The sequence below is a fragment of the Megalops cyprinoides genome, chromosome 24, assembly GCF_013368585.1.
Source record: "Megalops cyprinoides isolate fMegCyp1 chromosome 24, fMegCyp1.pri, whole genome shotgun sequence".
NCBI lineage: Eukaryota > Metazoa > Chordata > Actinopteri > Elopiformes > Megalopidae > Megalops > Megalops cyprinoides.
This window is the reverse complement of record NC_050606.1, coordinates 3,977,985-3,995,086: the sequence shown is the minus strand read 5'-3', so window position 1 is coordinate 3,995,086 and position 17,102 is coordinate 3,977,985. Positions and strand designations below refer to the sequence as shown.

The 17,102-nt window shown below is 53.1% G+C and overlaps 1 protein-coding gene across 1 annotated transcript in view; it reads left to right on the top strand.

Moving 5' to 3' along the window:
* LOC118771511 (chromodomain-helicase-DNA-binding protein 7-like) overlaps positions 1-17,102 on the top strand; it is a 48,740-nt gene that overhangs the window by 17,223 nt on the left and 14,415 nt on the right. The window contains exons 3-23 of the mRNA XM_036519518.1: positions 1,171-1,529; positions 4,129-4,273; positions 5,206-5,325; positions 5,534-5,599; positions 6,769-6,824; positions 7,840-7,954; positions 8,367-8,450; positions 8,627-8,764; positions 9,168-9,289; positions 9,665-9,908; positions 10,043-10,219; positions 10,501-10,644; positions 11,467-11,731; positions 12,674-12,884; positions 13,457-13,652; positions 14,018-14,185; positions 14,503-14,682; positions 14,792-14,902; positions 15,561-15,766; positions 16,425-16,624; positions 17,039-17,102. The exon at positions 17,039-17,102 is cut by the window's right edge and continues 96 nt beyond it. Of these exons, the coding sequence (XP_036375411.1) occupies positions 1,171-1,529; positions 4,129-4,273; positions 5,206-5,325; positions 5,534-5,599; positions 6,769-6,824; positions 7,840-7,954; positions 8,367-8,450; positions 8,627-8,764; positions 9,168-9,289; positions 9,665-9,908; positions 10,043-10,219; positions 10,501-10,644; positions 11,467-11,731; positions 12,674-12,884; positions 13,457-13,652; positions 14,018-14,185; positions 14,503-14,682; positions 14,792-14,902; positions 15,561-15,766; positions 16,425-16,624; positions 17,039-17,102 (3,371 nt within the window). The remainder of the gene's footprint in view (positions 1-1,170; positions 1,530-4,128; positions 4,274-5,205; positions 5,326-5,533; positions 5,600-6,768; positions 6,825-7,839; positions 7,955-8,366; positions 8,451-8,626; positions 8,765-9,167; positions 9,290-9,664; positions 9,909-10,042; positions 10,220-10,500; positions 10,645-11,466; positions 11,732-12,673; positions 12,885-13,456; positions 13,653-14,017; positions 14,186-14,502; positions 14,683-14,791; positions 14,903-15,560; positions 15,767-16,424; positions 16,625-17,038) is intronic.

The following is a 17,102-nucleotide window of genomic DNA, read 5'->3' as shown; positions in this document are numbered from 1 at the left end:
GGGCTTACCTGTGACTCAGGCACCTCACAGCTGCAGATGGGTCAAACGGATAAAACAGTAAAGGGTGCGGCTTGGGGATAATAAAAATGGAAGACTCAGGGAATGTTGTATTATTTAAAAAAAAAACAATGTGTTTCAACTAAAGGCCTCATATTAGGACAGGCTCTGTATCGTGTTCATTCAGTTTTGCGCAGGTTGTGGATCCTGTGTTCTCCTCCCAAACGGAACGCGTCCAGCTGCCGTTGCACTCCGCGATCGAGACAGTGGCACGACTGGGTCGCCGCATTACCGCGGCTGCTCTGTGCTGGAAGTGCTCCCCCATTTTTGTCTGCGCTGATCTGGTGTCGGTGTGAGCTCTGGCTTTAAGCTTTACCCTACAGCAGGCTGCATGCCTGCCCGGCGCCCTTCAGAAGCGCCTGTGCGGCGGCTGTGGGCTGTGCGCGGTGTGTGTTTGCACGGGTCCGTGCACAGAGGTGCGAAAGTGAATTCTGCACTCGTTTCCTCTGTGGACGCAGCAACTGCATCCCTCACCCTAAACCCTCCTGCCTTCCCTGCAGACTCCACCCGTGAGCAAAAACGCCTATTAAACCACAGAGAAGAGCGTCGGCTCTCTGTAGATTAAGTGTGAATGTGGCGTTTTCCTCTCTGAAGCTGTGTTTCTGCTTCTCCGAGGAAGCTTGATGAACACAGTTTTTTTGCAGGGTCTTTGAATGATAGTCATTGATAATGGATGAGTGAAGTATATTAATGTGGGCAGATTTTATTAGGCTTATAGTTGTGATAGTAAAGCATTGGTCACAGACTGACCTGCAGGTAGACTTGAGTCCGCAGGAGTGCCATCATGGAGGTTATCACGTTATATATCACATAACGTGATAACCGCATCATATATCACGTTATATGTTATCAGGCATTCATTCGTTCAGAGAAATCGCACCATTTTGTCGTGATGAGCAAGTGCTTATGATCGGCTCGTAGAAAGTCACTTTCATGAAGCCTCGCTCTCTTACCGCTCGTGCCTGTCAGGAAGCCCATGGGGCTGTAAGGGGAAGTTATACGGGCTGTGATGTAATAAACAGATTGTGATGTAATAAACAGACTGTGATGTAATGGCATTTTCCCGTGGGCTGAATCCCCCATACACTTACCTGATTGTTTGTTCCTCCCCAGCCTTCTCCATCAGACCCATCTTCGGACGCGGCTGCTCCTGGCCTGAGGCCCGCCAGCACCAGCGCCCCCCTGCTCAGCTCCGACCCGGCGGAGGGGGACCCGAAGCCCAAGAAGAAGAAGCAGAAGAAGAAAAAAGAGAAGGCCAGCGTCGAGGGGGAGGGGGAGGCGGGAGCGCCGGACTCTCTGAAGATGCCCGAGGGAGACTCCCCCTCGGGGGAGAAGAAGAAAAAGACCAAAGCCAAGGAGCCGAAAGAGCCCAAAACGCCCAAAGCACCCAAAACGCCAAAAACGCCCAAAACGCCCAAGGAGAAAAAAGCGAAGCCGGCCACTCCCAAGGCTCAGAGCTCCAAGAAGACCAGGTACACTTCACAGCTCTGGTCTCCACAGTGCTGCCATACCACTGAAAGCCTGGGCCTCTTAGTGAAGCAGAAATATCCTGTCCTGCAAGGGCCATATCTCTGCTGTATAAGTCTGATTGCTACAGCATGACATAATGTTAAGCTTGGTAACTTGTACAGTAAAATGCTTTTGAATTGTTTTTTTTTTTTTTTTTGTAATCTGGTCTGAACTGCACTCTTAAATCCTCTTATTTTGTCATCTGGGGTTTATTGCGTTACTGCTAGCAGTAAATGAATTAAAGTGATTTATCAGGCCGTGCTGGCAGTTGTTCAGTTGATTTTGCGCAGTTGATTCTGCTAATTTCATTGGGTAAGTTAACAGTAGTCATCTGCTGGGGGGCGGTGTGTGGCACTGACATGTGCTCGAATGCTGCCAGTCCTGTCCTTTTTTATACAGACATTTCAGTTTTGTTCAGTGCGCTTTGTGCTAGCATTTTGGAAGTCTCTCTGGATAGGAGCATCTGATAAATGACCAAATGTAAGCGTAGAGGTGAATGAGTGGGTCCTGTGGCTTCCTGTGGAGATTACCCCTCCGCTCTGAGGGCTGGGCCCTTTGCACAGGGGACTGGAGTGCCTATCCAACAGAAGTCCGCCTACCGCAGTGCATTCATGAGGGCACGGTGGTCACATGGCGTGCCTGTGTCAGGATCCTGTCATACAGCTTTGGGGGCGGGGCCATGGGTTGGACTGTGAGGCTATTGGTGGATTACTGAGGGTCCTCATCGCCTAGTAACTGCTCCGTGTGGTAGTGGGTAATGTGCTGCCCGCCTGTCTCCAGCTGTTGTCTCTCTGGCGTCCGGAGAGGTCACAGGCTGAGAGGCCAGATGCTGGATTTAACACTGCGCGGTGTCCCTGAGATCCTGTTTACTCTCGCTCCGAAGAGGGGAAGAGGCCAAACGTTTGAGTTTGCGCTGTTTTTGGTGGAAAGTCGAGCTATTAATAGCCCCTCTCCCTCATACCTGCAGCACGCGGCCACAGTACACACAGCCTTAGGACGGTGGATTTCTGTTAAAACCTCTCCCTTTCCCCGCGAGGAGGGTGGCTCCTACCCCTCGCCCCACGCAGAGCTCGGCTCTGATCCCAGCCCCCTCTTCAGGCCCCGTTTGTGAATTTGGAAGCAGCAGCATCAGCTTGCGTGATGGAGGCCAGCCATCTGAAGATATCCTGTCATCCCTCTGAAGCAGTTCCACCCTCACTTCCTCCATAACCTCGCCAGCCTTTATGACACTTTGCTTCCATCGGTAGGGGTGAGGGCTGTTAGCGCCTGATTGGCTGGCGTGTTGCCTGGGCGGGTGTTGATTGCCTGCCACCGAGCCTGGTGGATGGTAATTGGCTGGCACAGAGCCTGGTGGATGGTGATTGGCTGGCACAGAGCCCAGGACAGGACAGTAGCGCAGGTGTAGAGCAGTGCTTGAGAGGTGATGGAGGCAGATGGCTTGAGTCAGTGGCAGCCAGCCAGAGGAGCAGGTGCTGGTCATGTGACCGCCGGTTGCCGGGGCGACGTGTTTGCTGTCAGTGAGCAGATGAAAGGCGCTGGGCTCTGGCGCTGTGTGATCCGTGGGGGAGAGAGCGGAAATGAGAGCTGGGAGCGGAGGGGTCGTGGTGTGAGGTGTGGACTCCACACAGACAGAGACGGGGAGAGCGGGCCAAGTCACTGACTGCCTGCCTTTCTTTTCTTTTTTTTTTCTTCTTTTGTTCTTTCTTTCAAGTCGACTCACCTTGTCTCTGTCTCCCCCTCTCCTTCCGTCCCTCCGTCTGTTCAGCTCTCTCTCCCGGTCGCTCTCTCTCTCCCTCTCCTCTGTCCGTTGCCTTTTATTTTTCATGCCTTTGTGAAGCCTGGTATATGATGGCTAGAAAGGGTAAAATTCAGAGGCTGCTTTTGTAGAACCTTGCAACGTTTCTGGCCGCTGTCTGTTTTGGTTTTTGGTTTTTTTTTTTCGTTCAGCCACGCCTGTGTGTGATCTTCCAGTGTTCTGTAGAGTCTTTCAATATTTATTACACACAACACAGATACACACATTTTCCCTAAAGGGTGTGTGTTACATCAACAGGGCCTTCACACTTCTCCACTCGCCACTCTTTTCTTCAGTGTTAAGGAGGATGCAGAGATTACATTGTATTCATTTAGCCGACACTCTTACCCACATTTTTATCCGTATATACAGCAGGATATTTACTTAGGTTATTGCGGGTTAAGTATCTTGCCCAAGGGTACAACAGCAGTGCCCCAGTGGGGAATCGAACCAGCAACCTTTCAGTTATGAGCCCTGCTCCTTACCGAGACTCCACACAACTGTATTCTAACAACAGTGTTACTTGTTTGAATTGCCCAACCAAACCTCCCTCCCTGTTCATATGAGAGAGATGATTGGCTGGTAAAAACGAGGCTCTGGTGTTGCTGTTTGGTATTTGCCGTGGTAGCTGGAGTTTGGTATTTGCTGTGGTAGCTGGAGTTTGGCATTTGCTGTGGCAGCTGGAGTTTGGTATTTGCTGTGGTAGCTGGAGTTTGGTATTTGCTGTGGCAGGGCCCTCACTTGCCTCTTGTCGCTGTCTTCCTCAGTGTTAAGAAGGACGACACGGAGACGGGCCCCGCAAAAAAGGATGCCAAGCGCAAGCGGGAATCCCCCGACGTTTCGGATGGAGAGAAGATGCCCACCGCGTCGCTAGAGGATGAAGAGGAAGAGGAGGAGGAGGCAGGCGTTCAGGTACAGAGCCTCGTCCTCTCCCGGCTCCTCCAGGGAGCTTAGATCAGGCTCCGTGTGTGCAGGGGAACCCAGGTCAAACTGCAGGCAGAAACACCCAGGCTCTTTCAGAGAACTGGGCTGCGTCAACAGAATTTAGCCCTTGAACTTTAACATACTGAACTCTATATACACACACACACACACACACGTGCGCACTCACTCACTCTGCACTGTTTTGAGTAAATATATCTTGAAGTATAAATAAGAGTTGCTTACAGTGTGACTGAAGCTGTCTCACTGTAAACCTGCATTTAATGATTTTCAGTTTTGTTGTCTGGAGTATTGTTTCTTCATATGTTTGCGTATGAATGTATGCCAAAACCGTACCACATGCACCATACTCTGTGCACATGTATGAACTTGCACATGTTTAATGTATTTAATGTAAATGCACAGTACAGTCTAAAATATTCTAAAATGGTAAGTTGCATTTTTGTTAACCCTTTTGCAAGTACATTCCAGATCAAGTCAGGCCTTGCCAAGTGAGTTTTGAGGCACGTGCCTAAACCCTTACATACTACACATATTCTAAATGCAGTCATGCAGACTACTGTGATCGTGCTGGAAACATATACCTGAAGCCTAAAAAATGCAAACATGTTATGCTGCCAAACAATGGCACACACACACACACGCACATGCACACGCATGCACACGCATGCACACGTACAGACAGGCGCTTCAGAATTGCAGCTCTGCTGTATGAACAGTGAACATCGCGTTAAAGTTTTGAATGCCTTTCTTTCCTCAAAGTCTTTTGCGTCCTTTTTAACCCTGCCCTGTCTGGGAAGGGTTTAGCTTTCTGTTTTCCCCCACCCTGTCCTGGAAGTGTTCGGTTTCTTGTATAACCCCGTACCCCGTAGAGCCGTGGTCAGTTTCTCCTGTTGTTTCAGAAGCGGCGCTCGAGTCGGCAGGTGAAGAGGAAGCGCTACACAGAGGACCTGGAGTTCCGGATCTCAGACGATGAGGCCGAAGGGCCCGGGCGGGAGTCAAACACGTCTCCTGAGCAGCGGGTCTGTCCTGTCTGTCTGTCTGTCGGTCTGTCTGTCTGTCTGCCTCTCTGTCTGTCTGTGTCCTGCCTGCCTGCATGTCTGTCTGTCTGTGTCCTGCCTGCCTGCATGTCTGTCTGTCTGTCTGTCCGTATGTACCGCTCACACATGAACACTGATGCTGTCTCCCAGGAGGACACTAACTGTGGCGGTCTGTCTGTGTCTCTCTCAGGAGCCTGCAGACCCAGAGGGCCCCATTGTGGAGAAGATCATGTCCATGCGTGTGGTGAAGAAAGAGGTGAGTCAGAGGAGCGCTGCCCTTCTCTACAAACCCGTGGGCTTCACCCCTCTCATTCTGCCTGCAAGGCTGAGGAGACGACCTCAGTGACCCCATCCCTCACAGAGGGGTGGAGGTGTTCCCCTCAGGATGATTGACAGGCCCCCTGAGCCAACTGTCCTGGGCGTGGAAGGGCAGGGTTTCGGCCATGCCCCTGCCCCGCCGTGCCCCGCCCCTCCTCTCCACCCTCTCTGAGACGCAGCTTTCAGGGCAGGTCCTGCAGGCGCCGGGTGGCTCTAAGAGAGTGGCGGCGGTGGGGAGCGCAGCTGCTGCTGCTGCTGGCTGACGCTGTGGGTTTGGCAGGGGGCCAGGCGGCTCGGGGGCCAGGCGGCCTGGCGCACAGCAGAGCGGACGGGGTTGTGAATGGAGCTGCGTGTGGTGGAGCAGGAGTGTAAATGATTCATGACTCAGTCCACACTCGCAGAGAGAGAGAGAGAGAAAGAGGAAGGGAGGGGAAGAGAGAGAAAGAAAGAGGGGAGGAGGGGACGAGAGAAAGAAAGAGGGGGAGAGAGAGGGAGAGACACGGCTGTGACCCATCGTACCCTTTTTTCTTTTCTTTTTTTTTTTTTTCCCCTTTTCTTGGCAAGGTATCACAGTGGAGTGAGTTCCGCCTGCCAGAGGTCACACGGCATGTGTTCTCTGAGTTTCACAGCATTATCGGAGCAAATCTACCGCAGTCCTGCCCCTCTGTGAAACAGCTGCTGGGTTTGAGAGAGAGAGAGAGAGAGAGGGAGAGAGGGAGAGAGAGAGAGAGAGAGAGGGAGAGAGGGAGAGAGGGAGAGAGGGGGAGAGGGAGCGCGCTCTTAGCAACAGAGACCTATACCTGTCTCACAGACACACAAAGAGGCTACAGATACGGAGAGAGAGGTCTCTCACAGACGTACAGAGGTTCTTTTTCACTTGCAGTGAGACAGATGCAGTTTTATGGATACACACATGGTGCAGAGACAGACATAGCACTCTCACACACACAGATACGGGCTTATCATGGAAGACTCTGACCAGTTATACACAGGTTTCTCTCACAGATACAGTCCCTCTCCCCAGCTGTACACAGGTCTGTCTCAGATACATCCACAGAGAGGCTCTCACACTGATGCACACACCTCTATATTTGCTTGTCATTGCAGATGGAGTCTGGGAAAGAGCAGGAGGTCGAGGAGTTCTACGTCAAATTCAAAAACCTGTGAGTTCCAACTCTCTGATTTCTACATGTTACACAATTTGTTTGTTGCAGATGAAAATGATTAAAGTGTGTGTGTGTGTGTGTGTGTGTGTGTTGGGTGAAATTCTGATAAAAGCCTTCCTGAGGAATGTCCGCTTCTCTGGATCGGCAAGACCGATTAAACTTAATCCAATTAAGCCTTTGAATGTGGATTTTAGTTTCCCTTTCTTTTTTAACAGCATTACAGTATTGTGTGGAAGTAGGAGTGTGTATGATATAATGATGCGGCGCTTTCAGAGGATCATGTGTCAGTTACTCTGTCGCCTGGCTGTCCCTCGCTCCCAGAGGGTGTCTGCCTTCCATTTCGGGGTGCAAGAGCGAATCTGAAGTTTGCACAGAGTCCCTCTCCCTGTAGTTCTCATTAGTAATACAGTATTTACACTCGGCTGACTACGGAGTTTATTAGACTGGGCAACATGTGACCGCTACACGAGCAGCACAAGTCAGACCGCCCCCCCGTGTGGCTTTATCATGTGATAAATTATCTCCCAACATTAATTTTGTTTGCCAAACGAGAGGAGTAATGGCTGTAATATCTAATAAGACATAAATTGCATTTTCTGAGCTGGAGCTGACTTTTTTACCGCGCTGTGCCCCCCCCCCCCCCGCATCCTCTCATAACGCATAAAAATTGATTACCACCACAGATGAAGCCTCAAGACCTGCTTACACTGAGATTGTTATATTTTTTTCAGACATTGTTTTGATATAATTGACCCTTCTGAGCCTCCTTTTGTATTAGAAACCTTTAGATTCCAGCATTCAGTCGGGGGTCAGAGTGACCAATCTGTGAGGCCTGGGGGGGTTTTATAGATTTTGCCAGCATCTATCTAGACCTACTCTGATTATAAAACCCGCTCATTTTTTGCCACTGAGTTTGGTTAGGATAATTGTTGGCTGCGCTGTCAGATCAGTTGTTAGGGGGCTGACTTTATCCTGAGTGTTGGAATAAACTGAAGTCCTTCCCTCTCTACAGCTCCTACCTGCACTGCCGCTGGGCAGACATGACCGAGCTCGAGAAGGACAAGAGGATCCAGCAGAAGGTTAAGAGGTTCAAGGCCAAACAGTCTGTCAACGACTTCCTGGGAGAGGTGAGCACCTGTTTCCTCTCCGCCCCCTCTGTGGTTCAACTCCGCCTCCTCTGTACTTCAGCCCCGCCTCCTCTGTGACTCAGCCCCGCCTCCTCTGCACTTCAGCCCCGCCCCCACAGGGAATTCAGCTCTGTTTCATGGTCTTCATTTTCTGCTAATGACTCCATTTACAGTGCCAGAGTTCAGGCCTCAGATGTTTCACACCTCGTTTGGAATATCCCAGAAGCTCTGCGCTCCTCTTTATAGTGCAGTAATGAAGAGGGCCAGGACTGGGGCCCTGAGGAGCTGGCGGGAAAATGGCCATGCTGATTTACAGCGATTTAATTAATGCCGTTTGAGTATAGCTGTCACAAGTTCCTCCTGCGGTCCCCTGCAAAAGGTACAAGAATCTGCTCTGTTCCTGCTTCTCCAGATGGATGACGAGCCTTTCAACCCAGACTACGTGGAGGTTGATCGCATCCTCGATGTCTCCGAGAGCACCGACGAAAACGGAGAGGTATGTCTCCACGGCTGTCAGGCAAACGCTCTTTTCCCGGAACAGAGCGAATTTATTATTGATGGCAGGCATGAAACCTGAAGCCATTTTTTAATCAAGGACTGGAGGGTTATGGGAAAGCGTTTTTTTTTCCTCTGCGTCTGTCCTGAGTAATAGCCCTGCTTGTGTTTCCGCAGCCCGTCACCCATTACCTGGTGAAGTGGTGCTCTCTGCCCTACGAGGACAGCACCTGGGAGCTGAAGGCCGACATCGACCAGGGGAAGATCCAGGAGTTCGAGCGGCTCATGGCGCGAGAGCCAGATTTAGAGCGAATGGTGAGACCCTGAGCAGCTCAGAGCGCAGGGGGCTGGGGGGGCAGGGGGGGCGGGGGGAGTCATGCTCAGCACCCTGCTCTGAAATAGGGCACATTCTGCGCCCATCTGTAATGGAGGGGGGGAAAAAGGGTCATGATCAGCACCTGGCTGTAGGTCAGAGAGGGTTATGATCAGCACCTGGCTGTAGGTCAGAGAGGGTTATGATTAGCACCTGGCTTGTAGGTCAGAGAGGGTTATGATCAGCACCTGGCTGTAGGTCAGAGAGGGTTATGCTCAGCACCCAGCTGTAGGTCAGAGATGGACAGGGTCATGTTGCGCCACCTGCTGTAGGACTGCAAGGTAAAGGGTTTTGTTGCTGCAGTCACCAGGTAACCACTAATGGGATCTGTTTTATCTGGAACAGAAGCGACCTCCTGCCGATGACTGGCAGAAGCTGGAGTGCTCCAGGCAATATAAAAACAGCAACGAACTCAGGGAGTACCAGCTGGAGGGAGTTAACTGGCTGCTCTTCAACTGGTACAACACGTATGTATTCACAGAGTATTGATCTCACTGTGCGTGTATGTATTTCTGTGTTTTATCAGTGTGACGTTTTTAACCTGGGCACATTTGTGCACATGTAGTTAACTATAGCATCACCTCAGTGCTTCTACAGAACAGACACACATTCTCTCTCTCAGGCCGTGCTGTTTCTTGTTTTGTCCATTTTCACCTAATGGTCTTGATCCTACACAAACTCGTGTTATGTGTTTGAAATATTATATCGCAGTTAAACTTAAAGCAAGTGAATTGGGAAATGCAAAGGCAGACTCTTTTCCCAAGTTGAAGCTGAACTGTAAACTTGCCAAAGCCTGTGTCTGACCTTTTCTTTCCTTTGCTGGTTTTTGGGTCTTAATGCAGACGAAACTGCATACTGGCAGATGAGATGGGTCTAGGTAAGACGATCCAGTCGATCACCTTCCTGTACGAGATCTTCCTGAAGGGGATCCGCGGGCCCTTCCTGGTGATCGCCCCGCTCTCCACCATCCCCAACTGGGAGAGGGAGTTCCGCACCTGGACCCACCTGAACGTGGTGGTGTACCACGGCAGCCAGGCCAGCCGGCGCACCATCCAGGCGTACGAGATGAACTTCAGAGACGCCCAGGTAGGGGGCGCCCTCGGGGCCGTGGGGTGGTGGTGCGGTGCTGTGCTGTGCCACTGAAGCGTCTGCTGGGATCTCTGAGCAGCACCAACGCTCACTCTGTCGCTCCCCCCCCCCCCCCCCCCCCCCCCTCTCAGGGAGCAGTGATTAAAGGAGCGTATAAGTTCCACGCAGTCATCACCACGTTTGAGATGATCCTGACGGACTGTCCCGAGCTGCGGGGCGTGGGCTGGCGATGTGTCGTCATCGACGAGGCGCACCGGCTCAAGAACAGGAACTGCAAACTGCTGGAGGGGCTCAAGATGCTGGACATGGTGAGGATGTTGAATGAACACATGAACACACGCACACTCATACGCACACACACACACACACACACGCACACGCGCACACACACACACACACACACACACACACGCGCGCGCGTACACACACTCGCGCACACACACACTCGCGCACACACACACACACACACTCACGCGCGCGCACACACACACACTCACGCGCGCGCACACACACACTCACACGCACACACTCACAGTGCCAGCTGTGCAGCTGCTGTGTGTTGATGAGCTCTGCCACGCCCCCTCCGCAGGAGCACAAAGTTCTGCTGACGGGCACGCCTCTGCAGAACACGGTGGAGGAGCTCTTCAGCCTGCTGCACTTCCTCGAACCCCAGCGCTTCCCCTCAGAGGCCACCTTCATGCAGGAGTTCGGAGACCTGAAAACTGAGGAACAGGTACCTGCCTCTCCCCTCTGCACGTCCTCCAGACCTCATTCAGAACCTTAGCTTTTCTGTTTACCTGCCAAACCTTACTGGGCGGAATGCGTTATGAAGACTGTTTCACTTCAGCCGGAGCCGATTGTCTGTCTGTCTCTGTCAGTAGCTTCAGGAGGGCTCCAGTGAAGCTGGCAAAGGAAGCTGTAGGCAGGGTTATTCACCGAGCAGTAGAGAGGCAGTGACCGTCCGCGTGTGAGGATGGAAAAGCACTGTGGAGTCATGGTTAGGGAGTCAGTGCACGGGAGGTTGCAGGTTCGAACCCAGGGTAAGACTCTGCAGTTGTGCCTCAGGTATTTACCCTGAAGTGCCACAGTAACTGTGCTGCTGCATGTATGTAAGAATGCAAGCTATGCTGTCTCGCCTGGGTAATGGTTTCTGCTCGGCAGTTACATAATGCAGTGTAAGAACACACACACAGAGAAGGGCCAGTGAGGAAATACCTCCAGGTGGCAGGCACTGCAGAACAGGGGCCAGGTGAGGGAAGCTCACTGTAACTGCGGCCAGTGCTCAGAGCCCACCTGGCTGATTCACAGCAACCGTCTCACACCAGGACGCTCACCACACATCAGCCGAGGCAGAGAGGGAGGGAGTCATTCAGCCAATTAACCTGGAGGGAGGGGTGATTGACAGCTAGGCTTTACTTCAGCACCGTGAGGTCATTAGTGTCCCCTGTGATTGGACAGTTCGGTTTACGCTGTCACGTGAGTTCGGTTTACCCTGTCACGTGAAGGGGGCGTGACCCCGCACAGGTGAGTCGTCTGAGGTGCGCGTCGTCCACAGGTGCAGCAGCTGCAGGCCATCCTGAAGCCCATGATGCTCCGGCGTCTCAAGGAGGACGTGGAGAAGAACCTGGCGCCCAAGCAGGAGACCATCATCGAGGTGGAGCTCACCAACATCCAGAAGAAGTACTACCGCGCCATCCTGGAGAAGAACTTCGCCTTCCTGGCCAAGACCGGGGGCGGCGGGGGCAACGCCAACGTCCCCAACCTGCTCAACACCATGATGGAGCTGAGGAAGTGCTGTAACCACCCCTACCTCATCAACGGTGCGTACCAAAACACCTTTTTAATGTTTGGTATTGATTTTTAGCTTGCGGTGAACTCAGTGTGCCTGTCTGCTGTTGTGTGAAGTGGTGGGGGGTGCCACTGTACAGGGAGCCCCCCCTAGGAAGGCAGAGAAACCTATTTTCACCTCAGAGACAAGCTGAGTGCGTGAGAGCAGTAATGGAATCCTCCTTCTCTCCCTCCTTCCCTCCCTCCCTCCTCTCTTCCTGCCTCTCCCCCCTCTCTCTGCCTGTCTCTCCTCCTGCCTCTCCCCCCTCTCTCTGCCTGTCTCTCCTCCTGCCTCTCCCCCCTCTCTCTGCCTGTCTCTCCTCCTGCCTCTCCCCCCTCTCTCTGCCTGTCTCTCCTCCTGCCTCTCCCCCCTCTCTCTGCCGGTCTCTCTTCCTGCCTCTCCCCCCTCTCTCTGCCTGTCTCTCCTCCTGCCTCTCCCCCCTCTCTCTGCCTGTCTCTCCTCCTGCCTCTCCCCCCTCTCTCTGCCTGTCTCTCCTCCTGCCTCTCCCCCCTCTCTCTGCCTGTCTCTCCTCCTGCCTCTCCCCCCTCTCTCTGCCTGTCTCTCTTCCTGCCTCTCCCCCCTCTCTCTGCCTGTCTCTCTTCCTGCCTCTACCCCTCTCTCTGCCTGTCTCTCCTCCTGCCTCTCCCCCCTCTCTCTGCCTGTCTCTCCTCCTGCCTCTCCCCCCTCTCTCTGCCTGTCTCTCCTCCTGCCTCTCCCCCCTCTCTCTGCCTGTCTCTCTTCCTGCCTCTCCCCCCTCTCTCTGCCTGTCTCTCTTCCTGCCTCTCCCCCCTCTCTCTGCCTGTCTCTCTTCCTGCCTCTCCCCCCTCTCTCTGCCTGTCTCTCCTCCTGCCTCTCCCCCCTCTCTCTGCCTGTCTCTCCTCCTGCCTCTCCCCCCTCTCTCTGCCTGTCTCTCCTCCTGCCCCTCTGTCTGCAGGAGCGGAGGAGAAGATTGTGGAGGAGTTTCGGGAGTCGCACCCCTCCGAAGGCGGGGATTTCCACCTGCAGGCCATGATCCAGGCGGCGGGGAAGCTGGTGCTGATCGATAAGCTGCTGCCCAAGCTGAAGGCTGGAGGCCACAGGGTGCTGATCTTCTCCCAGATGGTGCGCTGCCTGGACATCCTGGAGGACTACCTCATCCAGAAACGGTACGCCCCTGCCGCCCTGACGCCTCTGCTTCCCGGGACACTCACTCTGAAACCCAGAACACCTCCGGCTACATTTACTTCTATTCATTTTGTAATTAAAATCCAGCCAATTTGGTAAAAAGCACCTAATTATAAGTTATAAATTATAAATACTTTAAGTTTAAATTAAGATTTTTTTAATTTTTTTTTTTTTTACATGTTGGATGTTGAATGGTTTTGAAAAGGAAATTAGTCTGTGTCCTGTAGTTTTATCAGCAGGATCTCAGGTGATCTTGGTGTAGGATCTCAGCTGTTCTCGGTGTAGACTCTCAGGTGTTCTCGGTGTAGGATCTCAGGTGTTCTTGGTGTAGGATCTCAGGTGATCTTGGTGTAGACTCTCAGGTGTTCTCGGTGTAGGATCTCAGCTGTTCTCGGTGTAGACTCTCAGGTGTTCTCGGTGTAGGATCTCAGCTGTTCTCGGTGTGGGATCTCAGGTGTTCTCGGTGTAGGATCTCAGGTGTTCTTGGTGTAGGAGCTCAGGCGATCTCAGTGCAGAATCTCAGGTGATCTCGTGGCTCTGTTTGTCCTGGCAGGTACCCGTACGAGCGCATCGACGGCAGAGTGCGGGGGAACCTCCGTCAGGCTGCTATCGACCGCTTCTCTCGCCCGGACTCGGACCGCTTCGTCTTCCTGCTGTGCACGCGGGCGGGGGGGCTGGGCATCAACCTGACCGCCGCCGACACCTGCGTCATCTTCGACTCGGACTGGAACCCTCAGAACGACCTGCAGGTGAGGAGTGTAGGCCGCACCTGCGCCAGCGGCTACCCCACTCATCCAGTTTTGTCCACCAATGTGGCTCTTATCTCAGGTCTCCAGTTTAAAATGTGCCTGTATCCTTGACCGCTATGTTACAGTGTTAAGCAGTTGATAGATATAGCATTAACCAGTTTAGGACTACACATCCAGAGGCATCTGGAGAATGAAAGGGTTCCTGTGAGCTCAACACTTGACTGTATGCAGAGTAGTGAATTCCTTGTTGGATATGATTTTAAAGGAGGCTGTTGTAAGTCTGTCTGACTGAAGCATTGCAGTGGGATTGTAACTGTCACACGTTTACCCCCCGGCCGTGCTGTGTCTGTGCCCCCCCCCCCCAGGCCCAAGCCAGATGCCACAGGATCGGCCAGAGCAAAGCCGTCAAGATCTACCGCCTGATCACCAGGAACTCGTACGAGAGGGAGATGTTCGACAAGGCCAGCCTGAAGCTGGGCCTGGACAAGGCTGTGCTGCAGTCCATGAGCGGCCGGGAGAATGCAGCTAACGGGGTTGGCTTATTTCCCCACACTAACGTAAACACAGTCTGCAACAGCCTGCAGGACAAAGGATCAACCGTAATACTGTGATATAAAGCTCTCAGTCTGTCTCTGAAAGCCCCGCAGGTTACTATCTAACAGTAATGCTTTGTTTCGGAGTACTTGCTTTTCTGGGTGGGCGTGGTTTCTCAGTAGGGGATTCCCGCTTGTATAAACGGGGCTGAACTTTATGCGTTGTTCCCTCACACAAAGATGTCTGTGTATTCCTGCCGTAGCCGTTTGCTTCTGCTGTGAATTGCATGGGTGATTCCTTTTTTTTTCTTCCCCAGGTCCAGCAGCTTTCCAAGAAGGAGATCGAGGACCTCCTCCGGAAGGGGGCATACGGGGCGCTGATGGAGGCGGAGGACGAGGGCTCCAAATTCTGCGAGGAGGACATCGACCAGATCCTGCAGCGCAGAACGCAGACCATCACCATCGACTCCGAGGGCAAGGGTTCGACTTTCGCCAAGGTAACGGGGTGCGGTGCGGTGCGGCGCGGCGTGGCATTGAACCTGCAGGCTAACGGTTTGAGTTTCACCATCCCGGCGCGTCCCGCCCCTCTCCTCTCTCCCTCTGCAGGCCAGCTTCGTCGCCGCGGGGAACAGGTCTGACATCTCCCTGGAAGACCCCGATTTTTGGCAGAAGTGGGCGAAGAAGGCGGAGCTCAACATGGACACGATTAAAGGGCGGGTGAGGGACGCTGCGGTGTGATTGGTGGAGGAGGGGTTGGGGTTGGTGTTGGTGTTGCCGCGGGGGGCGGGGAGTGTGTGGTAATCTCAGGTGTCGTGATCTAAGGCTTTGTCATTGTGCCTTTCAAAGCAGGATGGGTCCTCATCTGCTTGACATCTGCAGTGGGTGGATCTGGCATTAAAGAGATTTGAGGATACAGGAAAAACCTCAGCCCCAGGGTGGCACATACTTGTAACACACTCCTCGGTGTCACTTTCGTACATTTTCCGTCTGAAAAGAAAATGTATGTCTCCCTGCCCCAAGGTACCATCTGACAGAGTATGTTCTCTGACTGTTGGAGAAGCCACTGCAGCTCTCTGTAACTGAGTGAAGGAGGAATGGGTTCATCTGATGTTTAAGCTTTGCTAATACTCTATAAGCTCAGCATTGTTTCCATTCATGGGGTGGGGAAGGGTTACACAGCTGTGTGTTGGTCTCCCTTACAATGACCGTTACTTTGGCCAGGTAGATCAAAAGAAAAGAAAATTTGACATGCAGCTGCTGGGGCTTTTCCAGTGGAAAGAGCGGTTGGTGTCAGAGGGGTGTCCGGCGCCCCTCCCTGCGTGTGAGGGGGGCGCAGGGTGGCTCATTTCGGTCCCGCTCCCCGTGTGTCCGGCAGAACACGCTGGTGATCGACACCCCGCGGGTGCGGAAGCAGACGCAGCACTTCAGCGCGGCGAAGGACGACGAGCTGCTGGAGCTGTCTGAGCTGGAGAGCGACTCGGAGGACACGCCCGTCCCGAAGCCGCGCCGCCCCCAGGACCGCAGCCTGGGCTACCCCCGCAGCGCCTGCTTCAGGGTGGAGAAGAACCTGCTCGTGTACGGGTGAGTACGGGGGCGGGGCCAAGAGGACAGGGCGGCCCGTCTCCGGGCAGCCCTTAAGGTTACAGATAAAAATACCCGTTTTTAACTTTGGGCTGGAAATCCACCAGAAATGGAGGAAGCACTCAGGGGATGTTAGGTAGCCTGCAGCTAAGTAAGCTGATGGACAGTCAAGTTTGCTTCCCCTCTGAGGTACAGGATCTTCAGGTTCAGCCTGTATTTAATTGCCGCCTCGCCTGCAGTGCTGTCTGGGGTCTGAATGTCGGGTAGTTTTAGACCTGATGCTGTCAGTGGTGGCATTTCCATTCCTGCAGTCCCGTGCTGACAGCTCATTAGCCCTGACTAACTCCTGCTTTCTGCCTCGCACCATGTGTCATACCAGATTTAATGTATTTTTGAACAGCAGATTGCCTTTAAATGTTTCATCAGTGGGTACGTGTGAAAAAGCAACACAACGACGACTACCATAATCTTTTGAGATCATTTTTATAACTTATCTCAAAAGACTAGTTGATATCAAAAGACTATAACTTTTTTATAATTGCTGTTGTGTCACCATTCATTTTAACTTAATTAATTGAGTTAATTTACTTACGTAAGTTGTAGTTCTCGGCGTGACCGGTTGTGAACTCTCTCTCCCGTCTTCCCCGGGTCTGGGCAGGTGGGGTCGCTGGGCCGATATCCTGTCCCACGGGCGGTTCAAGCGGCCCCTGTCTCTGCGGGACGTGGAGAGCATCTGCAGGGCGCTGCTGGTGTACTGCGTGCAGCACTACAGGGGCGACGAGAGCATCAAGAGCTTCATCTGGGAGCTGATCACCCCGACCGAGGACGGCCAGACCCGGGACCTGCTCAACCACTCCGGTGCGTCCTGCCTGCTCCTCATCCACAACCGCTAAGCGCTGGGGCCTAACCTGGCTGCAGCCTCACGTCCTCCTCTGCCGTGTTCCCTGACGCCCTCCCCTATTCCCTAAATTTTCTGTGTTCTCTAAATCCTATGTTGCCTAACATCCACCTGTTTGCTACACCCTTTCTGTGTTCTCGAACCCCTGCTCATGTTCCCTCACACCCTCCCTTTCCTCCTTAAGCACTTTCTGTGTTCCCCAAACTCAGTGTTCCCTAAGCCTTTCCCCTCCCTAACATCCTCTCCTGTTCCCTAAGCCCTTCCCCTCCCTAACATCCTCTCCTGTTCCCTAAGCCTGTCCCCCTCCTTGCTAACATCCTCCCGTTGTCCCCCACGCCCTGCCTCCGTCCCCTGACCCCTCTGTGTCCCTGCAGGTCTGTCTGCTCCTGTTCCCCGTGGCCGTAAGGGGAAGAAGGTGAAGCCCCAGGCGACGCAGCC